We start from the raw sequence: 27,096 nt of genomic DNA, 5'->3' as shown, positions 1-27,096 counted from the left end.
CCAAGGAATTTTCTTGTTATGCTTTTCCCAAAGAAGTTCTTGTAAAGCTCTCTTTTCGGGGCGTTCATCTCATTTTACTTTCAGGAGAGTTGTCATAATCTACACAGGCACAATTCATGCCATACCCTCTCCCCATAGTGTGTTCATATCACGTCTCCCACCCAGGCAGTATTCATGATATTTTCTCTCCCCATAGGGTATTCATGTTATTTCGTCTTCCCCAATAATTTTTTTGTATCGTGTTCTCTTCCCATAAGGCGATCATTGTCTTCTCTCCCCAGGGAGTATTCGTGTCGGTGCTGTACTGCTTCCTTAAAACAGCGAGGTGCAGGAACTGTTGCGGAAGCGGTGGCAGCAGTATCGCACCAGACGTCTAGGTTATCCAGCTCCATTACCGCCACCGCAGGAGCACCAGGACCACCAGCGTCTTTGACACTTCCGTCTACGTCAAGACCAGTCCCCAGCCCAACTTGCGCCACCCAGAGTTCCACGCCTTAAACACCCACGGAGGAGACTTTGATGTCCCCACCCACGGAGAGGATTTCGATGTCCTCAACACCCACGGAGAAGACTTCGGTGTTCTTAACACCTACGGCGGAGACTTCGATGTCCTCGACACCAACGGAGGTAACTTTAATATCAATATCAACGGAGTCGGCTGCAATGGCCTCAGCCCCCATGGCGGCAAATTCGACGTCCTCACCACCCGCGGTGGCAACCTTGATGTCCTTAAAACCCACTGCGGCGACTTCAATATACTGAAAACCTGTGATGGTGACTTTAATATCCTTAAAACTCATGGTGGCGATTTCGATGTCCCCAGAATCCGTAGTGACAACTTCAACCTGCTCAAAACCCACAGTGACTACTTCGATGTTCTCAATACCACCATCTACTCCACAACCAGTCCACAGTCGAACTCGCTCCGCTCAGACCTACACGACCACAAAGGTTCCATCCATGACAACCCCGCCCTTGACCCCTGCAAGCTTAGTGCATACGCCTGTGACAGTTACTCCTTGCAGACTACCGTAGTGTGACCTGCCTTGCCGGGCTCCTATGAACCACTGTAATCCACTTATTTTACTCTCCCTTAACAAACTCTACCGTCATAATGTGTTTAACACGACACTTGTTGCAAATTCATTATTCACTTAGGAACTCCATCACAGACTGGATAACCTCAAACCTTCAGGAATGTTTATCATATTGCTCATTGCGCAAGTTTATCCATTCGAATCAATAAAAACAAGTAATGCTCTCTCGGTACCAAAACGAAATCAATAAAAACAAATATTGTTTATTTTTCCTTAGAAACATTGCAGCCACAGTCTGCAGACATCTGTGTGTCAGCAGATTCTGGTAAACTGTTTTAAAAAAAACGTCCAATGCATAAATTATTGTTAACAAAACATTCCTGGTTCAGTGACTCGGTAGCCGTCACACTAAACTTTGCAGAGACGAAATCTGAAATAAGTGAAATATATTAAACATTTTAAGTATAATGAATGACTTACTGTATCGAAAATTTTCAAGATGATCATTAAAATGTTTACCAGTGCGATAACTAACACTACACTGAACATTTGGGAAGAAAAAAGACTTACGAGATCTTTTTTTTTCAAAACTAGATAAGTATTAATTTCATTTTGTAAAACGTTTCTTAGAAGCCCAAATTATAAAGTCAGAAACTCTAAAAGAATTTTGCTAAGTATTAAAACATTTACCATTGTGACCTGAAAACCTGTATGACTTGGAGTAGAATCCTGAAAAGAATTATATATAAATACACACACACAACACACATTTACACATTATATAGTTGCATCACGGAGTGGTGGGTATTGATCAATCATCAACATGTTGAGATTCGAACCCATAGTTATGCTGGCCTGTTCATGGTAGCAGAAGCCACATGACGCTTTAAACAACAGGATCACCCAATCCTACAAGAATTGCGCAGCCAGCACACAGCCTAGCTTCTTGCAGGGTTGGGTGGTCCTGTGGTTTAAAGCGTCATGTGGTCTCGCTTACCATGAGGCAGGCCCAGTACAACATGGGTTCGAATCCTTGGCTAGCAGAGTGTTGTTATTGATCAATATCACTCGTTCGTGGTTACAATAATATATGAATGTTGCTCGTAGACTAATACACCAAACAGGGGTGAGAATGAAATTAGCTTAGAAGCTCCCACACCTCAGTATGCCCTCGGATGGCGGCCCAACAGCTAGGTGTGTGCTGGCTGCGCCATTCTTGTACGGTTGGATGGTCCCGTGGTTTAAAGAGTCATGTGGTTCTCGCTTACCATGAGGCAGGCCAGTACAACATGGGTTCGAATCCTTGGCTAGCGCAGTGTGTTTATTGATCAATACCACTCGTTCGTGGTTACAATAATATATATATATATATATATATATATATATATATATATATATATATATATATATGAACCACGTTCGCATCGCTATTGGGCCGTGATTGAGTTGGCATTTGCGCAGTGTTGACGTGTACTTGGCTCTGTGAAGACCTGTTTGCGCGCTCTCTAGAATTGAAGCAAGATGCCCTCCATCGAGCAACTTTACCAACAGCTTAAGGAAGAATTGAGGTTGGCGAATTTGGAAATTCGGCGATTGACCGAGGAAAACAAGAAGATTCGTAGTAGTCCTCCTGTTTTGAGTCCTCAGGTCAAGAAGGGAAACTGGTCAGTGGCTGGACAGCAGGGAAAGAAGTTGACGATCAAGAAGACGAATGGAAAGGTAGAAACAATGAAGAAGAAAGAGACTGCCGTGGAAACTGTTGTGGAAACATCCAATACATTCTCAGTGCTACCCGACGAATGTGAGTTGACTACTGGGAACGACACGACGAAAGACATTAAGGAAGGTAAGAATATTGTTGTTGTTGGGGATAGCCAAGTTAGGTATATGGATAGGGCGTTCTGCTTGAAGGACAGGAGTAGGAGACAGAGAGTTTGCTTTCCTGGGGCTGGGATGGAGGATATTGTTAGCCGTCTGGATGACATCATGAGAGGTAATGGGAGCAATCCTATTATCTGTCTCAGTGCTGGAGGCAACGATGTTGGCAGACGTAGGAGTGAGGACCTGATTAGCAGGTATAGGTCAGCAATAGAAATAATTAGAAGTAAGGGTGGGAACCCTCTCATATGTGGTATTTTGCCAAGGAGGGGAGTTGGAAGTGAATGGTTGTCCAGGGCAATTGGTGTCAATTGCTGGCTGGACAAATACTGTAAGGAAAATGCGGTAACATTCATTGACAACTGGGACCTCTTCTATGGCAGAAATGACATGTATGCTAGGGATGGGGTTCACTTATCTAGGTGTGGGGTGGGAGCACTGGCAACTGCAGTGGAGGGAGCAGTTAGGACTTTAAACTAGGAATAGTTAGTGGTATGGGTTTTGGCAGGAAAACAGTGAAGTCCCAGTGTAGTAATATTACGAGTTCTAGGGGAACTAGTAATAATAAGAACGAGATAGATATTGAAAAGCCAGGGACCTTGGGTGATAAGGACAGTAATAGGTTTAGTAGAAAAATAGAAATGAGCAGGAAGGGTAAAGAGAAAGGAGAGTCTTTCAATGTTTATTATGCTAATTGCCGTAGTGCTAGGAATAAGATGGACGAGTTGAGATTAGTTGCTAGTGTAGGTAACATTGATGTATTTGCCTTAACTGAGACGTGGTTTAATTAAAAAAGTCGGGACATGCCTGCGGAATGTCATATTCAGGGTTTTAAATTGTTCCAAGAAGATAGAAGTATTGGGAGGGGGGGTGGGGTGGCATTGTATGTCCGAGATCGCTTGAACTGTTGCATAAAAACGGGTATTAAGTCTGAAGTAACACATACAGAGTCTGTTTGGATAGAATTTTCAGAGGGGCATGAAAAACTGATTTTAGGAGTGATATACCGTCCCCCTAACTTAGATAGGGACCAAGGGAAACTACTATGGGAGGAAATTGTTAAGGCTACAAGGCACGATAATGTAGTAATTCTAGGAGACTTTAACTTTAGTCATGTTGATTGGAATTTCTTGACTGGGAATTTAGAATCGTACGACTTCTTAGAAGTATTTCAGGATTGTTTTTTGAAGCAGTTTGTGACAGAACCTACAAGGGGAAATAACCTGCTTGACTTAGTTATGGCAAACAATGAATCCCTTGTTAATAATTTAGAAATTTCAGAGGAACTGGGTGCTAGCGACCACAAATCAATTACATTTAGCATTGAATGGAAGTACGATAGTAGCGATAACTCAGTAACAGTCCCAGATTTTCGCTTAGCAGATTACGATGGGCTTAGAGAACACTTATCATCTGTTGACTGGGGTAACGAAGAGAGCTATCAATATGACAGTTTTCTGAACACTATACATGCTGCTCAAAGAGCGTTTATCCCATATAAAGAAATTAGATCAAATAGAAATGACCCAAAATGGATGAATAATAGGCTCAAATATCTACTAGGGCATAAGAAAGGAATTTATAGGCGTATCAAAAGAGGTGAGGGTCATCTTATGAATCAGTATATTGACATTAAGAGGGACATTAAAAAGGGGATAAGAAAAGCTAAAAGGGACTATGAAATTAAAGTTGCTAGGGATTCTAAAACTAACCCAAAAAGTTTTTTCCAGGTCTATAGAACAAAAGTTAGAGATAAGATAGGTCCCCTTAAAAATAACTATGGGCACCTTACTGACAATGAGAATGAAATGTGCTTGATTTTAAATAATTATTTTCTCTCAGTTTTTACACAGGAAGACACTAACAATATTCCAGTAATTAATTTTTACAGTGGGCTAGAAGAAGATAAATTATGTAACATCACAGTCACTAGTGAGATGGTTGTGAGGCAGATAGACAGACTGAAGCAAAATAAGTCGCCGGGTCCTGATGAGGTTTTTTTCAAGGGTTCTTAAGGAATGCAAAATGGAACTCTGTGAACCATTAACTAATATTTTTAATTTATCTCTTCAAACAGGTGTAGTGTCTGATATGTGGAAGATGGCTAATGTAACTCCTATTTTTAAAACAGGGGACAAGTCGTTACCGTCAAATTACCGCCCAATAAGCCTGACCTCAATTGTAGGCAAATTACTAGAGTCAATTATAGCTGAGATTATAAGAAGCCATCTCGATAAGCATAGCTTGATTAATGATACTCAGCATGGATTCACAAGAGGCCGGTCTTGTCTAACTAATTTATTAACTTTCTTCAGTAAAGCTTTTGAGGCTGTTGACCACAATAAAGAATTTGATATTATTTACTTAGATTTTAGTAAGGCTTTTGATAGAGTTCCGCACCATAGACTGTTAAAGAAAGTGGCAGCTCATGGCATTGGGGGAAAAGTGCTCTCGTGGATCGAGTCATGGCTCACTGACAGGAAGCAGAGAGTGTCCATAAATGGGGTTAAATCCGAGTGGGGATCTGTAACAAGTGGCGTTCCACAGGGATCAGTCTTGGGCCCGTTGTTGTTTATAATATATATCAATGATCTTGATGAGGGAATTACTAGTGATATGAGCAAATTCGCCGATGACACAAAGATAGGTAGGATAATTGATTCAAACGTAGATGTTAGGGAACTTCAGGAGGATTTAAACAAACTCTATTCTTGGTCAGAAAAGTGGCAGATGCAGTTCAATGTAGATAAATGCAAGGTTCTGAAGCTTGGGAGTGCCCATAACCCTAGTACTTATAAATTAAATGATGTAGAACTTAGCCATACAGATTGCGAAAAGGACTTGGGGGTTATGGTGAGCAGCAACCTTAAACCAAGACAGCAATGCCTAAGCGTACGTAATAAGGCAAATAGATTACTGGGATTTATATCAAGAAGTGTAAGCAACAGAAGTCCAGAGGTCATACTGCAGCTTTATACATCATTAGTAAGGCCTCACCTTGATTATGCAGCTCAGTTCTGGTCTCCGTATTACAAAATGGACATAAATTCGTTAGAAAACATTCAGCGTAGGATGACTAAATTAATACATAGCATCAGAAATCTTCCTTATGAAGAAAGATTGAAGACTCTTAAGTTACATTCACTTGTTAGACGAAGAATGAGGGGAGACCTGATCGAAGTGTATAAGTGGAAGATAGGTATTAATAAAGGGGATATTAATAAGGTCTTGAGGATGTCTCTCCAAGAGAGAACGCGCAGTAATGGATTTAAATTAGATAAGTTTAGATTTAGAAAGGACATAGGAAAGTATTGGTTTGGAAATAGGGTAGTTGATGAGTGGAACAGTCTACCTAGTTGGGTTATTGAGGCTGGGACTTTGGGTAGTTTCAAATCTAGGTTGGATAAGTACATGAGTGGGAGGGGTTGGATTTGAGTGGGACTTTCACATCAGAGCTTATTTCTTGGGTGGCATTGAAAATTGGGTTGGGCAAATGTTTTGTTAGTGGGATGAATTGTAAAGGACCTGCCTAGTATGGGCCAGCAGGCCTCCTGCAGTGTTCCTCCTTTCTTATGTTCTTATGTTCTTATGTATATGTATATATATATAATGTATATATATGTATATATATGTATATGTATATATATGTATATATATGTATATATAAGTGCATAAACGGCTTCAAGGAAGAGTATTTGGATTTCTTCCTGAAGCCGTTTATATATATATGAAGTTTATAGACTCTAAATGTAGTAAGGTACGTGTTTTATCAAATTATATGTCCTAACTACGTTTAAGTGGTAACATCAGTGTCATCAGAGCCTCATAAACCACAGACAGGAGACATCTGTGGCTTATCAAGGTTCTATAATGTGATAGGTACTGCCATCAGTGCTGTTATAAGGTACTGCTCTGTACTGTTAGTATTTAAATCCAATATCGGATATTTATGGGAATTATATTTTATCACTGGTGATTTTTTTTTTCAATTCGTTACGCTCTGTATGATTATGTGTGTGTTTATGTGTCAGTTAATATCATGGTAGTGTCAAACTGAGACTACCATGATATTAATAAGAAACTATTAAAGAGTTGAATTTACATAGACTTTTAGTGACCTTGGATTTGGAACGAAAATTAAGATTCTAATTAATGTCTATTTGATTTGGAAACGAAGAAATATGTGCGTGGGATATCCAGTAGGTCAGTTAAAAGTGTGTGTGTGTGTGTGTGTGTGTGTGTGTGTGTGTGTGTGTGTGTGTGTGTGTGTGTGTGTGTGTGTGTGTGTGTGTGTGTGTATGTGTACTTAACTCGGCAAGAGCCGAGTCACATCTGTGTGTGTGCTCACCTAATTGTGGTTAGAGGGGTCGATTCACAGCTTCTGGCCCCGCCTCTTCGCTGGTCGCTACTTGGTCCACTCTCTCCCTACTCCACGAGCTTTATCGTACCTCTTCTTAAAGCTATGTATGGATTCTGCCTCCACTACAACACTCTCCAGACTATTCTACTTTCTGACAACTCTATGACTGAAGAAATATTTCCTACCATCCCTGTGACTCATCTGAGTCTTCAGCTTCCAATTATGACCACTTGTTGCTGTGTCCCATCTCTGCAACATCCTATGTCTCTATCCACCTTGGTAATTCCTCTCAGTATTTAATATGCTATTATCATGTCTCCCCTCCGTCTCCTGTCCTCCAGTGTCGAAAGGTGTATTTCTCTCAGCGTATATATGCTGAAAGTATAATCCTTATTTTAGGGATTAAAATATTCATGTCTGTTCCCTAAAAAGAATAAGTGCAGCCTTAACGACCCCTAGTGTAGTCGACAGGCTTTAAACCCCATTAACCAACCAACAAGCAAAGAAGCCTGGCAAAATGCATGACTGCGTTCCAATATATTTTATAATGGCCTACGCATGAGTCTAGGAATTCATGTGCATTATTTAAGCCCTAAGGCGAGAAATGAAAACGATTATTACGATACGTTTTTCTCGTAATTATGAAAGTAAGAGCAGTGTATTAAGTTACTCAATAATTGGATACATGATTCCGTATTAACAAAACATTAACAACAGGAATGTATTTGTTGGCTTGTATATTTACCAACGTCTTGTTTGAACCACTCCTGCATGGTTCAACACACTAGAGAATGAACATAAATACTCCTGAATGCAAAGGAAGAAGACAAAATAATTCCGAGATATAAATAACAAAAAAAGGCACAATACCGTGACTGGAACGATACACAAATAACCAGCACATAGAAGAGAGTAGCTTACGACGACGTTTCGGTCCGACTTGGACTATTTACAAAGTCACACTAACCAGAAGTGGAGATATCTTTCTTACCAAGGTTACATAAGAGAAATAAACATATATATATATATATATATATATATATATATATATATATATATATATATATATATATATATATATATATTTATATATATATATATATATATATATATATATATATATATATATATATATATTTATATATATATATATATATATATATATATATATATATATATATATATATTTATATATATATATATATATATATATATATATATATATATATATATATATATATATATATATATATATATATATATATATATATATATATATATATATATATATATATATATATATGCAAAACAACCACTCTGAAAGAATAGAGAAATTCCAAGCGCTTTCGTGACTACTCACATTATCAAGGAACTATGAAAGTAAAGCATCCAAGGAAGCTATATAAGGGGTCTGGCCAGCACCTCACTATCAGATCCCACAACGGTTAAACACCTGACGTGCGCCGACCCAATTTGGATAGGTCCTTTGCACAATTCACCCCACAAACTATTCTACCCAAGAAAATTTCAAAATTATTTGTCCAGTGTATTATTAAATTCTTCCCAAATTCTATTAATTATAAAAGGATCTAATTTATATAAACCAAAGGAAATATTCATATTATTGTCAAAACAGCTTTTTATGAAACAAGATTCAATTATATTCCTGTCGACCATGGACTTGCTTGATACTACTTTCTCAACTTTTTGAAAATCAATTGGATTGTTAAAATCTCTTACATGAATAAATAGAGCATTGGAATCTTGTCCAGTTCTAATGCTATATTTATGTTGTTTTAATCTTTGTTAGAGATTTTTACCAGTTTGACCGTAATAAACTTTATCGCAAATTTTACAAGGAATCTTATAGACACATCCATCAGCATTTTGGGGGGAATTCTTTATCAAAAGTTTCTTTTACTGTATCAAGATTTTTGAATACAACTTTAATATTAAAAGTCTTAAGAAGAGAAGGCATATCAACCAAGTTTTCATGGTAAGGGAGAACCAACATATTTTTAGTTGAATAAGGCTGGCTGTCCCTTTTTGGAATGTAAAAAGTATTTCTAGCAACTTTAAAAGATTTATCAATTATATTTCTTGGGTATTTTAAATCATTACCTATTTCATAAATTTTGGTTATTTCCTCATCTATGAACTCAGGACTACAAATTCGTAAAGCTCTCAAAAACATTGATGAGAAAACAGACAGTTTGACTCTATCTTGATGCGAGGAATAATAGTGGACATAGGAACAGTTATTTGTAGGTTTTCTGTAAAATTTAAATTTGAATTCATTATTACCCTTAATAATTAAAACATCTAGAAAAGGCAATGAGTTATTTTCTTCAAACTCAACAGTAAAGTTTATAGAATGGGCTAAGCTATTTAATTTTCCAAGGAAATGGTGTATATCTACATTTTTGGGCATAAGACACAAAATATCATCAACATATCTGAACCATTTAGCTCTATTAGGGAGGATTGTGTTAAGTAACCTTGTTTCAAAAAATTCCATGTATAGGTTACTAAGAACAGGTGAAAGAGGATTTCCCATTGCCATACCAAACTTCTGAGTGTAAAACTTATCATTAAATACAAATTTTGCATCAACAATGCAAAGTTTAATAAGTTTAATGATAGTAGGAACTGGCAATGGTAAATCATAGTTAACGAGTTCTTCAGATAAGAAACTTAATAAATCATCAACAGGAACTTTCGTAAACAAGGAAGTAACATCAAAACTAACCATGTTAAAATCATTTAAGTCGGTCAAGGAGCTTAATTTATCAACCAAGTCTATGTTGTTTTTAACATTAAAGTTAGAAATTTTGCCAACAATAGGGCTCAAAATATCAACAAGCCATTTTGATAATTTATATATATATATATAATTTTATATATATATATATATATATATATATATATATATATATATATATATATATATATATATATATATATATATATATATATATATATATATATATATATATATATATATACCCTATTAAAAGGATTATTATTATTATTATTATTATTATTATTATTATTATTATTATTATTATTATTATTATTATTATTATAAGTAGTAGCAGTAGCACTACAATTGCTAGTAGTAGAAGTAGTAGTATTTTTGTAAATCTTGTTTGTTATTCAGCACAATGACGATGCCACAACTTTGCTTCATAAAACAACTGAAGGAATAAAAAGTGCTAAAAACTGTAAATAAGAGTAGAATTTGTAACAAGGAATTAATTTTTTTTATTGAAAGATGAAACTGGCAAGCAATGGTGTAGCAATAAAGTTGTAGATAACTACAACAAACCGGAGAGTTAAATTACGGAACCAAGAAAAATTAAATGTTATAAAGAAATATGGCAAATAAATTTACTATTTTTAAAAGTATTTTATGCGAAGCCCTAAAAAGCATATGGGTCATTGACTCATATGCTTTTCAGGGCTTCGCTCACTGATGGCGAGATATGGAGTAACAATTTCCACTTGGAATACAAACTTCAATTTTGTAATTAACACTTTTAAAGGCACACTCACTCAAAATCGAAAAATTTCAGCGAAGAGCGAGTCAGAATGACAAAGGAAAAGTGTGATAACTGCAGCAGTCTTTAAAAAAAGTCATTTGAAGGTTAAGTTAGGAAATATTTTTCAGGAAATGACAAATTCCTCTAGACGCTGATCCCAGTCATATACTGACTTGCCGTTGAAACTTTTGGTTATCTAACAGAGGCCTTCCTCTGGCTTGCCGATCCACCCCTTTTTAAAAATTAAGATTATATATTCTCACTGGTCACATTATTAGGTACACCCTTTTAGTATTGAGAAGGGCTTCTCTTTGCCCCCAGAGCTTCCTGAATTTTTTTTTTGGCATGCATTCAGCAAGGTGCTGGAAACAATTCTTAGAGAATCTAGTCCATATTATCACGTAATAGCTGCAGATTTGTCGGCTTCATATTCATGCTAGGAATCTCCCATTTCACCATATCCCAAAGGTTTGTGCCAAATTCTAGCCCTACCATCTGCAGGTGATGTTTTTTCCAATCTTCAACTGTCCAGTTTTGGTGAGCCCGTGCCCACTCTAGCCTCAGTTTCATGTTCTTACCTGACAGGAGTGGAACCCGGTGTTATCTATTGCTGCACCAATCCACTTCAAGGTTCGACGTGTTGTGCATTCCGAGATGCTAATCTGCATATCACTATCGCAGTGTGTGGTTATTTGAGTTACTGTCGCCTTCTTGTCAGCTTGAACCAGTCTGACCATTCTCCTCTGATCTCTCATTATCAAGGCGTTTTTGCAAACAGAACTACCACCCATTGTTTGTTTTGTGTTGTGCATGAAAATCCCAGGAGATCAACAGTTTCTGAGATACTCGAACCACCCCATCTGTCTGGTACTAAGAATCATTCAATGGTCAAAGTCACTTAAATCACATTTCTTCCCCATTCAGTTGTCTGATCGACAACTGAACCTCTTGACCATATCTACTGCTTTTAGGCACTGGGGTACTGCCACCTGATTGGCTGATTAGATATTTTCATTAATGGGCAGGTATACAGATGTATACTTAATAAAGTGGTTACTGTGTGTAAATGCAGTATTTAAACCGTATTAAATCTTAAAAGAGATCCAAAACGTAATACATTTGCAGTAAGTTAACAACATAATATAAGTAAAAGATTCACAAGCTATAACATCCTAAGATTTGACAAAAGTACCTGGGTGTTCTTCAACTGTTGTGGGTTGCATCCTGGGAACAGGGATGAAAGAACCTCATTGGAAGAAGGGCAGACTGAGTGGCTTTCTAGGGTTATCCTGAACACACTGAGTGTCCGTGGTTCGATCTCCGGCCGGATGGAAACACTGGACGTGTTTCCTTACACCTGCTGTCCCTGTTCACTTAACAAGAAATAGGTACATGTGTGTTAGTCGACAGGTGTGGGTCGCATCCTGGAGGACGAGACTGAAGGACCCTAAATGGAAATAAGACAGACAGTCCTCGCTGAAGCACTGAATTTCTTGGGTTATCTTGGTGGCTAACCCTCCTGGTTAAAGATCCGAACAAAATCTTAGCTTATCTTATCTTAACTAAATAGACCCCCATTCAAAGTGTAAATCATCCCTTACGTTTTCTATGAGGTGTGTTGACCACACGGGGAACTTCTTAATTCCTCGAAGCACACAAATGACTTATTAATACGAGAAATCGCAGATAAGAAAGTCTGAAGACTCCTGTAGTGCCTCGAGTGTGTCAGGCGGTAATCACAAACCAGGATGCAGTTTTTTTTAGCCAGTTCGACCTGCAGACTTAGGGACCAGGAGCTGAGACTAGACCCCTGGAACCACATATAATAATAATAATAATAATAATAATAATAATAATAATAATAATAATAATAATAATAATAATAATAATAATAATAATAATAATAATAATAATAATAAGAGATAAGCCTGAGCTTGCTACCATCTGCAGCTCATAAGACTGCCATCCCCACGAGCCCCTTTGGGGCGGGGCAGATGGCAGACCAGAGGCCTAGCTTCTCCCTACGAGCCCCGTGAGGGCGGGGAATGTGGCTAGGCCTGGAGACAGTTGGTCCCAAAGATGAGGAGGTACATGTACCTCCTCCCACGGGAGACTTAGGTCTCGAGACACTCCCCAGATAGGGAGCCAAGGCCGGGTCACCACTACTTGGAAAAGACCCGGGCCGGGAGAATACCGGCGAATAAAATAATAATAATAATAATAATAATAATAATAATAATAATAATAATAATAATAATAATAATAATAAATCTTTATTTCTACATGTACATGTATAACGTATACAGACCTAGTTGACATCAGTGACATACTATATAGAAACCCCTGATTATGCAGAACGTTTTGGGCAATAAGGTTAATTTTATCCCCAGGGTACTAACAACCAGGTACCTATTTATTGCTAGGTGAACGGGGACAACACGTGTCCTAAGGGAACACGTCCTAATGTTTCCACCCGTACCGTGGATCGAACTACGGACCTCAATGTGTGAGCTACCAACCCAGCTACGGGATGATACTAGAATTTTTATTAAACTGGCAATATTAGAAAACACAGCGAGACCCCAAGCTTATGTAAACCGTCTTCCAGTGGGCTGCAGATAACAATATTATGTTCAAAGAGGACAAATTTCAGTTACTAAGTCATGGAAGAAAGGAGGAAATAAAAAATAGATCGGAGTACAAGCCAAATGCAATTCACTCATTAGAAAGTAAGTCAAATGTGAGAGACCTGAGAGTTATAATGTCAGGTTTCACGTCCAAAGGAGCACAATAATATTGATGATATAGATAGCTAGACCCTTCAAGAGATACCAAGCCAATGATGATACTCTTCAGGTCACTCATTCCTTCCACCCTGAAATATTATTGTGTTCTAACGACCCTTTCAAGGCGGGCGAAATTGCTGAGCTGGAGAATGTGCAAAGAACCTTCACAGCTAACATAAACTTAATGAAGCTCCTAAATTACTGGGAAAGCTTGAAGCCCATTAGAAATGTACTCCTTAGAATGTAGGCGAGAAAGGTAATAATCTACACCTAGAAAAAAGTGGAGGGATTGGTTCCAAACCTGCAAAACCGAAATAACCACGTATGAACACAAGCGTCTTGACAGTGCAGGATGCAATCAATTAAAAGCAGGGTAGCAATGAGTACACTGCGAACACAGTAAGTATTAAGAGACGACGACTCTTTAATTAACACCCTTTCTTTATGCATACGGGTGATTACCAACCAACCCCCAGCTGTCTCCAAGAGATTCCTCAAAACAGTTCCTGATCAGTCGGGTTGTGGTGTATACTTTGGACTGCGGGTGGCGAGCGCCAACAGCTTGATGGATAATATAAAAAATCTCGAGGTTCACCCGCACTTTGTTTCATCTAGATAAACTAATAAACTATGAGGTGATAATCCATGATACGATCCAATGATTGTATTCACAAACTTTATCAAGTAGATAATTAAATATACAATAACAGAAATATACGTAAAGATTGTAATATCTGAAGGTTATGCCAGTGTTTAATGGGCCAAAAACGCACTGTAACTCTTGAATCCTAGTCTGTTATCCTGTTAATGGTAGCTCAAAAAAGCTCTCTCTTGCGCTACCACTCACATGGGAACCTGCAGGTGCACAATAGGCTAACAACTCATGCAGTACAAATTAATTAAAATAAGTCAAAGTTCAGGTGTCGGGCAGCTTAGTGGTAGCGCGTTTGGCTCTAAACTGAACGGGCTCTAGTTCAATCCCCAGGCGAGTCTAGACGTAGGAGCAAGTGTCCTGCTGCCTTTTTTAACCAGTTAGTAAATAGAGAGTTGGGAAGTTAATCAGATGTGTGTGTGTCTTTCTTTAGAAAAGAGAACCTAAGAGACTCTAAGCCACACTAATTGGGTTTTCCTTGGCTATTTTTATCCACTGAAATTAACAATCGAAGGACTTCTTTCTTCTGCAGGAAGATCACTCATCTAGATGTTGGTCAGTCGCAATATTTTCTGATCTGACCGAACGAGCGAGGCTGGTATGACAAAAGAGCATTCAATAGTGAACGAAATTTTATTTTCAATACATTTTCAGTGTCCTTAGACTCCCTATTTACTTGAAGGACAACATAAGCAAAATAAGAGAAAGCTCACCGTCTTTGTGTTCCATAGGTATAATGCTTTTATTTTTATAACATTGCCTACTGAAGTAGTGATATGTATTATTGAGAAGAGATTACCTATCTGCCAAGAATTTGTTTACCTTATAACGGAAATAACCTCAGGGGGTTACCTGGAGGTTACCTGGAGGTTATTCCGGGGATCAACGCCCCCGCGGCCCGGTCCATGACCAGGCCTCCCGATGGATCAGGGCCTGATCAACTAGGCTGTTACTGCTGGCTGCACGCAGTCCAACGTACGAGCCATAGCCCGGCTGATCCGGCACTGACTTTAGGTATCTGTCCAGCTCTCTCTTGAAGGCAGCCAGGGGTTTATTGGCAATTCCCCTAATGCTTGATGGGAGGCTGTTGAACAGTTTTGGGCCCCGGACACTTATGGTGTTTTCCCTTAGTGTACCAATGGCGCCCCTACTTTTTATTGGGGGCATTTTGCATCGCCTGCCCAGTCTTTTACTTTCGTAGGGAGTGATTTCTGTGTGCAGATTTGGGTTATGATACAATTTTTATTGGACTAAAGTGGGATGATGTGGTTTGGAAATAGTATTGAAATCAAGTTTAAGTAATGTTGGACTCGTGGTCAAAAAAATCCATTTGATATTGCAGTGGCCTTGAAAAGGTGTTGATGGGATTTTAAAAATATTTCAAAGGTGTTAAAATATCCTTGCGCTACTTTTGAATTTGTTTTCAAATGGCACTGATGGTACAATGGTGTTAATCTGGCATTCATCTGATGCTGAACTGGTCATAATGTTATACTAACGTGGTTTTGTAATGATGCATATAGGATGTCGAACTGTCTTTGACCCCGATATTCCAATGGTGTTAATGGGAGGTCGATGTGTTTTTGATGTAACATTGAGCAAATGCTAAAATAGTTTAGTTAATGTTGAACTCTTAGTGAAATGTATATGTAGTGGTTATAGACGAACAACAATATTTTGTCATGATTCACCATCACTAAAGCGTGGATCAGGTCGTGTAGTCAGAGCTTTAGGGTCTACCACTCTCCGCAGCGTCTCCCACATGGCCTTCATGGATGCCAGGAAGATGGTGCTACCTTCTAGGTATACTACAGTGCCTTCCTCTTCCGGCAGCGACTCCAGCAAGAGGAGTTTCGACCACTGGCATGGATTCCAATCGCCAGCGTCATCGACCTTCCGAGCGGGACTCCTGGGTACTACCACTCGCTGCAGCTGCAGTCTGGATCGATACCTGAGGTGTAGTGGAAGCATCAAGGATAGCGTCGTGGCTAGAACATTAAGATTACCTTTATCTTCAGTGTTTCGAAATTTTATTCTCGGACAATTAAATATTACTTGTCAACCAGAGCTTCTATACGATTAGAATTTTCATAAATAAAAGTATCAACTCTCCTGAACTATTATGCACCTGAGATTAGATGTTAAAACATTACATATATATATATATATATATATATATATATATATATATATATATATATATATATATATATATATATATATATATATATATATATATATATTTATTATCACACTGGCCGATTCCCACCAAGGCAGGGTGGCCCGAAAAAGAAAAACTTTCACCATCATTCACTCCATCACTGTCTTGCCAGAAGGGTGCTTTACACTACAGTTTTTAAACTGCAACATTAACACCCCTCCTTCAGTGTGCAGGCACTGTACTTCCCATCTCCAGGACTCAAGTCCGGCCTGCCGGTTTCCCTGAATCCCTTCATAAATGTTACTTTGCTCACACTCCAACAGCACGTCAAGTATTAAAAACCATTTGTCTCCATTCACTCCTATCAAACACGCTCACGCATGCCTGCTGGAAGTCCAAGCCCCTCGCACATAAAACCTCCTTTACCCCCTCCCTCCAACCCTTCCTAGGCCGACCCCTACCCCGCCTTCCTTCCACTACAGACTGATACACTCTTGAAGTCATTCTGTTTCGCTCCATTCTCTCTACATGTCCGAACCACCTCAACAACCCTTCCTCAGCCCTCTGGACAACAGTTTTGGTAATCCCGCACCTCCTCCTAACTTCCAAACTACGAATTCTCTGCATTATATTCACACCACACATTGCCCTCAGACATGACATCTCCACTGCCTCCAGCCTTCTCCTCGCTGCAACATTCATCACCTAGGCTTCACACCCATATAAGAGCGTTGGTAAAACTATACTCTCATACATTCCCCTCTTTGCCTCTAAGGACAAAGTTCTTTGTCTCCACAGACTCCTAAGTGCACCACTCACTCTTTTTCCCTCATCAATTCTATGATTCACCTCATCTTTCATAGACCCATCCGCTGACACGTCCATTCCCAAATATCTGAATACGTTCACCTCCTCCATACTCTCTCCCTCCAATCTGATATTCAATCTTTCATCACCTAATCTTTTTGTTATCCTCATAACCTTACTCTTTCCTGTATTCACCTTTAATTTTCTTCTTTTGCACACCCTACCAAATTCATCCACCAATCTCTGCAACTTCTCTTCAGAATCTCCCAAAAGCACAGTGTCATCAGCAAAGAGCAGCTGTGACAACTCCCACTTTGTGTGTGATTCTTTATCTTTTAACTCCACGCCTCTTGCCAAGACCCTCGCATTTACTTCTCTTACAACCCCATCTATAAATATATTAAACAACCACGGTGACATCACACATCCTTGTCTAAGGCCTACTTTTACTGGGAAAAAATTTCCCTCTTTCCTACATACTCTAACTTGAGCCTCACTATCCTCGTAAAAACTCTTCACTGCTTTCAGTAACCTACCTCCTACACCATACACTTGCAACATCTGCCACATTGCCCCCCTATCCACCCTGTTATACGCCTTTTCCAAATCCATAAATGCCACAAAGACCTCTTTAGCCTTATCTAAATACTGTTCACTTATATGTTTCACTGTAAACACCTGGTCCACACACCCCCTACCTTTCCTAAAGCCTCCTTGTTCATCTGCTATCCTATTCTCCGTCTTATTCTTAATTCTTTCAATTATAACTCTACCATACACTTTACCAGGTACACTCAACAGACTTATCCCCCTATAATTTTTGCACTCTCTTTTATCCCCTTTGCCTTTATACAAAGGAACTATGCATGCTCTCTGCCAATCACTAGGTACCTTACCCTCTTCCATACATTTATTAAATAATTGCACCAACCACTCCAAAACTATATCCCCACCTGCTTTTAACATTTCTATCTTTATCCCATCAATCCCGGCTGCCTTACCCCCTTTCATTTTACCTACTGCCTCACGAACTTCCCCCACACTCACAACTGGCTCTTCCTCACTCCTACAAGATGTTATTCCTCCTTGCCCTATACACGAAATCACAGCTTCCCTATCTTCATCAACATTTAACAATTCCTCAAAATATTCCCTCCATCTTCCCAATACCTCTAACTCTCCATTTAATAACTCTCCTCTCCTATTTTTAACTGACAAATCCATTTGTTCTCTAGGCTTTCTTAACTTGTTAATCTCACTCCAAAACTTTTTCTTATTTTCAACAAAATTTGTTGATAACATCTCACCCACTCTCTCATTTGCTCTCTTTTTACATTGCTTCACCACTCTCTTAACCTCTCTCTTTTTCTCCATATACTCTTCCCTCCTTGCATCACTTCTACTTTGTAAAAACTTCTCATATGCTAACTTTTTCTCCCTTACTACTCTCTTTACATCATCATTCCACCAATCGCTCCTCTTCCCTCCTGCACCCACTTTCCTGTAACCACAAACTTCTGCTGAACACTCTAACACTACATTTTTAAACCTACCCCATACCTCTTCGACCCCATTGCCTATGCTCTCATTAGCCCATCTATCCTCCAATAGCTGTTTATATCTTACCCTAACTGCCTCCTCTTTTAGTATATAAACCTTCACCTCTCTCTTCCCTGATGCTTCTATTCTCCTTGTATCCCATCTACCTTTTACTCTCAGTGTAGCTACAACTAGAAAGTGATCTGATATATCTGTGGCCCCTCTATAAACATGTACATCCTGAAGTCTACTCAACAGTCTTTTATCTACCAATACATAATCCAACAAACTACTGTCATTTCGCCCTACATCATATCGTGTATACTTATTTATCCTCTTTTTCTTAAAATATGTATTACCTATAACTAAACCCCTTTCTATACAAAGTTCAATCAAAGGGCTCCCATTATCATTTACACCTGGCACCCCAAACTTACCTACCACACCCTCTCTAAAAGTTTCTCCTACTTTAGCATTCAGGTCCCCTACCACAATTACTCTCTCACTTGGTTCAAAGGCTCCTATACATTCACTTAACATCTCCCAAAATCTCTCTCTCTCCTCTGCATTCCTCTCTTCTCCAGGTGCATACACGCTTATTATGACCCACTTCTCGTATCCAACCTTTACTTTAATCCACATAATTCTTGAATTTACACATTCATATTCTCTTTTCTCCTTCCATAACTGATCATTTAACATTACTGCTACCCCTTCCTTTGCTCTAACTCTCTCAGATACTCCAGATTTAATCCCATTTATTTCCCCCCACTGAAACTCTCCTACCCCCTTCAGCTTTGTTTCGCTTAGAGCCAGGACATCCAACTTCTTTTCATTCATAACATCAGCAATCATCTGTTTCTTTTCATCCGCACTACATCCACGCACATTTAAGCATCCCAGTTTTATAAAGTTTTTCTTCTTCTCTTTTTTAGTAAATGTATACAGGAGAAGGGGTTACTAGCCCATTGCTCCCGGCATTTTAGTCGCCTCATACGACACGCATGGCTTACGGAGGAAAGATTCTTTTCCACTTCCCCATGGACAATAGAAGAAATAAAAAAGCACAAGAGCTATTTAGAAAAAGGAGAAAAACCTAGATGTATGTATATATATATATGCATGTGCGTGTCTGTGAAGTGTGACCAAAGTGTAAGTAGGAGTAGCAAGATATCCCTGTTATCTAGCGTGTTTATGAGACAGAAAAAGAAACCAGCAATCCTACCATCATGCAAAACAGTTACAGGTTTTTGTTTCACAGTCATCTGGCAGGACGGTAGTACTTCCCTAGGTGGTTGCTGTCTACTAACTACTACTATATATATATATATATATATATATATATATATATATATATATATATATATATATATATATATGTATATATATATGTATATATATATATATATGCAAAACAACCACTCTGAAAGAATAGAGAAATTCCAAGCGCTTTCGTGACTACTCACATTATCAAGGAACTATGAAAGTGAAGCATCCAAGGAAGCTATATAAGGGGTCCGGCCAGCACCTCACTATCAGATCTCACAACGGTTAAACACGTGACGCGCGGCGAGCCAACTTGGATAGGTCCTTTGCACAACTCACCCCCAAGCTATTCTACCCAAGAAAATTTAAAAATTATTTGTCCAGTGTATTATTAAATTCTTCCCAAATTCTATTAATTATAAATGGATCTAATTTATATAAACCAAAGGAAATATTCATATTATTGTCAAAACTGCTTTTTATGAAACAAGATTCAATTATATTCCTGTCGACCATGGACTTGCTTGATACTACTTTCTCAACTTTTTGAAAATCAATTGGATGGTTAAAATCTCTTACATGAATAAATAGAGCATTGGAATCTTGTCCAGTTCTAATGCTATATTTATGTTGTTTTAATCTTAGTTCGAGATTTTTACCAGTTTGACCGTAATAAACTTTATCGCAAATTTTACAAGGAATCTTATAGACACATCCATCAGCATTTTGGGGGGAATTCTTTATCAAAAGTTTTTTTACTGTATCAAGATTTTTGAATACAACTTTAATATTAAAAGTCTTAAGAAGAGAAGGCATATCAACCAAGTTTTCATGGTAAGGGAGAACCAACATATTTTTAGTTGAATAAGGCTGGTTGCCCCTTTTTGGATTATAAAAAGTGTTTCTAGCAACTTTAAAAGATTTATCAATTACATTTCTTGGGTATTTTAAATCATTACCTATTTCATAAATTTTGGATATTTCCTCATCTATGAACTCAGGACTACAAATTCGTAAAGCTCTCAAAAACATTGATGAGAAAACAGACAGTTTGACTCTATCTTGATGCGAGGAATAATAGTGGACATAGGAACAGTTATTTGTAGGTTTTCTGTAAATTTTAAATTTGAATTCATTAATACCCTTAATAATTAAAACATCTAGAAAAGGCAATGAGTTATTTTCTTCAAACTCAACAGTAAAGCTAAGCTATTTAATTTTCCAAGAAAATGGTGTATATCTACATTTTTGGGCATAAGACACAAAATATCATCAACATATCTGAACCATTTAGCTCTAATAGGTTCAGATATGTTGATGATATTTTGTGTCTTATGCCCAAAAATGTAGATATACACCATTTTCTTGGAAAATTAAATAGCTTAGCCCATTCTATAAACTTTACTGTTAAGTTTGAAGAAAATAACTCATTGCCTTTTCTAGATGTTTTAATTATTAAGGGTATTAATGAATTCAAATTTAAAATTTACAGAAAACCTACAAATAACTGTTCCTGTGTCCACTATTATTCCTCGCATCAAGATAGAGTCAAACTGTCTGTTTTCTCATCAATGTTTTTGAGAGCTTTGCGAATTTGTAGTCCTGAGTTCATAGATGAGGAAATATCCAAAATTTATGAAATAGGTAATGATTTAAAATACCCAAGAAATGTAATTGATAAATCTTTTAAAGTTGCTAGAAATACTTTTTACAATCCAAAAAGGGGCAACCAGCCTTATTCAACTAAAAATATGTTGGTTCTCCCTTACCATGAAAACTTGGTTGATATGCCTTCTCTTCTTAAGACTTTTAATATTAAAGTTGTATTCAAAAATCTTGATACAGTAAAAAAACTTTTGATAAAGAATTCCCCCCAAAATGCTGATGGATGTGTCTATAAGATTCCTTGTAAAATTTGCGATAAAGTTTATTACGGTCAAACTGGTAAAAATCTCGAACTAAGATTAAAACAACATAAATATAGCATTAGAACTGGACAAGATTCCAATGCTCTATTTATTCATGTAAGAGATTTTAACCATCCAATTGATTTTCAAAACGTTGAGAAAGTAGTATCAAGCAAGTCCATGGTCGACAGGAATATAATTGAATCTTGTTTCATAAAAAGCAGTTTTGACAATAATATGAATATTTCCTTTGGTTTATATAAATTAGATCCATTTATAATTAATAGAATTTGGGAAGAATTTAATAATACACTGGACAAATAATTTTTAAATTTTCTTGGGTAGAATAGCTTGGGGGTGAGTTGTGCAAAGGACCTATCCAAGTTGGCTCGCCGCGCGTCACGTGTTTAACCGTTGTGGGATCTGATAGTGAGGTGCTGGCCGGACCCCTTATATAGCTTCCATGGATGCTTCTCTTTCATAGTTCCTTGATAATGTGAGTAGTCACGAAAGCGCTTGGAATTTCTCTATTCTTTCAGAGTGGTTGTTTTGCATATTTTGAAATCACCTGTTTACTGTGATCTTATTGCATATATATATATATATATATATATATATATATATATATATATATATATATATATATATATATATATATATATATATATATATATATATATATATATATATATATATATATATATATATATATATATATATATATATATATATATATATATATATATATATATATATATATATATATATGTCGTGCCGAATAGGTAAAATTAGTCAGTTAGCAACAAGAACTCATTTAAAATCAAGTCCTTTCTAAAAATTTTTTCTAATACGTTTAAAGATATATATTTTCATTAATGTTAACGTAAAAATTAATAATAACGTTATTATAACAAGTACAATTTAATTTAGCCTAATCCAACTAAATATATTTTAGATAAGTTTACAGCAATTTAATAATAAAAAACTCAGTTAAATATATCTTTTTCATTATGTTCAAAATGATTTTTGCGAAGTTATTGCATACACAAAATTTTGCTTGCATTATTCGGCAAGAAGAGCGCTGCTATTTAAGTCAAAATCGCAAGTTTTACTTATTCGGCACGACATTATATATATATATATATATATATATATATATATATATATATATATATATATATATATATACTATATATATATATATATATATATATATATATATATATATATATATATATATATATATATATATATATATATATACTATATATATATAATGAAGAATACAGTTTTTATTTAATGAAGAAGGCCAATGGTAGCAATGATTTTTCCTGAGCGTCACTGAGCTATATCACTTGACCTGTAATGAGATGCGGCACAATGATACTAGATCAAACGCTCTGTTAATACTCATTTTGCTATCACATGCTTTCACATTATTGTAGAATAATAAAAATCAATGACGCTTTAATTATACTTTAATTATTTTAAAAAGTTGCTTTAAAATTTATGTAGTAAGAATGATTTCGCACTTACTCGGGCGGCCAGTCATTGAGGTGGCGGAGGACCAGGTCGTAGCTGCCTTGACTTTCAGTGATGAAGATGACCTTGAAGGACGACCTGCTGAAGTAGACGAGAATTTTGATAATTGTCTCGATGTATTTAACCAGACTAGAGATGTTGCCATGGTAACTCTGGGGCTCCGGGGTATCCTTACATACATTACTCATCAGAGTCCTCCAAGTGACTGAATCTGGATTTGTATGTACAAAAAAGGATGTCTCGTCATTTTTTATTAATTCATTTCTTGACATAAAACCATAATTACCAGCTGGTTCGCCGTAAATTTCTGACTCTGTTTTTGGTCTAGTGCTAAGAAGACGTCTACCACTACCGTCATATTTCTTAAAATCGTAATTGCTAGATGATATCCCTTTAAAATCAGAGTTTTTTTCCGATCTAATACTTAGGAGATGTCTATTACTACCCTCAAAATTCTCAGCGCCCTGAGAAATGTTGTCCAAGTCAATGTTTTCTTCAACCATATGTAGTTTGTTGAAAAATTGGTGTCGCTTCCTTGGTTTAGTTGGCCGTAAACCTCCTGTGAGCTTTTCATGTTCTAGGAACAACTCTTTAAGAGAATAATTAAGTTCTGTGGTGTTCATCATCATCTCGAGGTTTTGAGAAGCAGAATGACGTTTAAGGGAGCTCCTATGGTCTTCGTTGACGTGTCTATTTCTCCTTAAGAACCTCTGTCTCCTAAAATTCTCGCTTTGCTGGGAAGAGATCTCCTTTTCTTCAGGTAGCCCCAAGGGGTGTACGTCATCTACGTCACTGTGTCTGCTGCTCCTGAGTGAGTACGCCACCAGACACGTCACCGACCACCACAGAGCCAGCGTCATCAGCACTCCAAGAGTCGGGTTCCTGTGCACTTGTCTCTGAATCCGCGTCAGCATCCCGCACCTGTTCTTTGCCTTTCTTTTTTTTCTTCGTCTTTCTAGCTCTTCTTCCTTTCCTATTCTTCTTTCTGTTTAAGGTGGCTCAATTGCAAGGTCATTAACACCAGAACAAATTTACAAGTCGACGTTGTCGATAAACATGAAAACCTTGCAAAACGCACTCTAAAAAAAGTGACTAGGAGAACTTGAATATATGCGCGTGATAATCTATGGGAGGAACTGACACAGGAGGCGGCGTTTAACGACCCGTCGAACACTGCCAACCACGAGGAAGTTACTAGCAGAAAACAATCCAGGAAAAACTTTGCTTAAACTCGCTTCGGTTGCCAAATGACTCAAGAATTTACGGGTACCTCTTCTCCCTCATGTATATATATGTATATGTGTACGCATATACACATATCTTCAGCTCAAGAGCTTTCACATTTCGCAGTACATCATCAGGAGCTACGCAAGGTTGCAAGAGTAGCAACAGAAGAAATGAGGGTAAGTTTTTCTCAGAACAGGGTGGCGTGGGCACCTAGTAGGCCTACTACACTGCTCCTACATTCACACATTCCTAGGTTTTAATGCTGTTTACGTCGATGGCATTGTTGTTGTTGTTGTTGAGACTACGTAAACAGAGATAACCATGGTTGGTTATGAACTAATACTGAAAAAAATATGTTATTGAATAGGTTTTGCAAGGATAAGTACGGTAAATGCTCTCAGGCAAATAGGCGATACATAGCTATTAATGTCACTGTCTAACAGTAACAACAGCAAATGAAACTTAAATAACCCCATCAACAGCGGCAGCAGCCGCACCACCAGAGGCAGAAGCCGCACAAATAGCAGCATTAACATCAACAGCAGCAATAGCAGAACTAACGACATTAACAGAACAAGCTCTAAAAATGACACCACCAGTAACACAAAAATACACGAGAAGCAGCAACAGCAGCAGAAGCAGTCATAAAAGGAGCAGGAGCAACAGTACCAGAAGATCCAGGAGGAGCAACAACAGAAGTAGCTGAAATATTAGCAGCGGAAGCAATAGCAGCAGAAGCAGCTGCAGCAGGAGTAAAAACAACGGAAACAAAAGCAACAGCAGCATAAACAGCAGAAACAGTAGCTGCAGCATCGTAAGCAGCAGCAACAACAATAGAGGCACTACAACCACCGACAACATCATCAGATATAACAAAAAAAACACGAGAAGCAACAGGAGCAGCAACAACGCCAACAACACCAACAACGGCAGTAGTAGAAGCAACGACAACAGAAGCACCACCACCACCACCACCATTACCACTACCACTACCATAGGAGCATGTAAGTCACATCTGGTAGCTACTAGTTGCCAAAACAATTAATACTGATCTTGTGAGAGTAATGAGGGAGGGAGGAGCACGGTTATGGGGAAGATGACCTGTGATGAACGCTTGGGACGTGCCATACCGCCGCTGATGATACATCGTAGCTGGTGATGGGTTTGTGCATGACGGCCGTTGGGGAGTAATTTATGGCCAGATGGTAAGTTTGTACACACGCACGCACGCGCACGAGTACACACACACACACACACACACACACACACACACACACACACACACATTAGCCAGTGAAACTGACGAAAGGAAAGCTGCAGTGGAGGAAACCAAATTAAATGAGGGGATACACAGGGATATGCAGTGGGAGAATGAAAGGGTGAGGTCAGTCTTTGTGTATGGGCTCCAGGAAGTCGAAGGGGAAACATATGAAGCAAGAAAACAAGGGGAAAAAAAAGCAATTGAAAGCATCATGAAAGCAATAGGAGAAGACGATATGACCCAGCTGGAAAATTTTCGGAGAATAGGGGGGTTTGTAAAAAAAAGAACCCGGCCAGTGAGAGTGACCTTCAAGGCAGAAGCGACTCGGACCAGGATACTGCAGGAGAAAGCACGATTAAGGGACATGACGGCATACAGGAGGGTGTATCTCGACCGCGACAGAACACAAGAAGAAAGGAAGAAACTGAGAGAGATGGTACAAAGGAGAAAGGAGGAAAGAGAGGGGATGGAGAAGACAGACAGGAGATCCCAGACCCAGGAAGAAGATCTAACACAGCCCCCCTCACAACTTTCTATAGAAGCCTCCCAACCAGGTCAACCCCAGTGCAACCAAACACTCTAAATCAAAACACCCATGCCACATCCAATGCCCCCACCCACTACATTACAAACTTCACCCCCACAGCAACAACCCATAGTTCCCTACCAGGTCTCCCACTTCCCCAACCCCAATATACTTCCCAGACCACAGTCTTAGAAAAGAAGTTGAAGGTGTGGTATACAAATGCAGATGGAATAACAAACAAGTATGAGGAGTTGCACGAAAGAATCAAAGAGACATCCCCAGACATAATAGCACTCACAGAAACAAAACTCACCAGAATAATAACAGATTCAGTCTTTCCATCCGGATATCAAATCTTCAGGAAAGACAGAGGGAGGAGAGGGGGAGGAGGAGTTGCACTGCTCATTAAAAACCAGTGGGGTTTTGAGAAAATGGAAGGAATGGATGGCATGGGCGAAAGGGACTACTTAGTAGGAACAATCCAGTCTGAGGGACATAAGGTGATAATTGCAGTAATGTACAACCCACCACAGAACTGCAGGAGGCCAAGAGAAGAATACGATGAGAGCAACAGAGCAATGATCAACACACTAGCCGAGGTGGCC

General features: G+C 38.1%; 2 protein-coding genes across 2 annotated transcripts in view; one reads left to right on the top strand and one right to left on the bottom strand.

Annotated features, from left to right (window-relative positions):
* The window catches only part of LOC138851413 (vasoactive intestinal polypeptide receptor-like), a 21,311-nt gene extending 19,581 nt beyond the window's left edge, over positions 1-1,730 (top strand). The window contains 3 exon segments of the mRNA XM_070080509.1: positions 282-314; positions 317-387; positions 389-1,730. Coding sequence (XP_069936610.1) covers positions 282-314; positions 317-387; positions 389-1,040 — 756 coding nt within the window. The 3' untranslated portion in view covers positions 1,041-1,730.
* A 21,737-nt stretch (positions 1,731-23,467) lies between these two features.
* LOC138851412 (uncharacterized) lies at positions 23,468-24,645 on the bottom strand. The gene has a single exon (XM_070080508.1). The coding sequence runs from the start codon at positions 24,389-24,391 to the stop codon at positions 23,468-23,470; it is 924 nt and encodes a 307-aa protein (XP_069936609.1). The 5' UTR covers positions 24,392-24,645.
* Between the last annotated feature and the right edge of the window lie 2,451 nt (positions 24,646-27,096).

Source organism: Cherax quadricarinatus, unplaced genomic scaffold (assembly GCF_038502225.1).
Source record: "Cherax quadricarinatus isolate ZL_2023a unplaced genomic scaffold, ASM3850222v1 Contig546, whole genome shotgun sequence".
NCBI classification, from domain to species: Eukaryota; Metazoa; Arthropoda; class Malacostraca; order Decapoda; family Parastacidae; genus Cherax; species Cherax quadricarinatus.
Note: the sequence above shows the minus strand (reverse complement) of the source record. Positions and strands in the feature narration are given on the sequence as shown.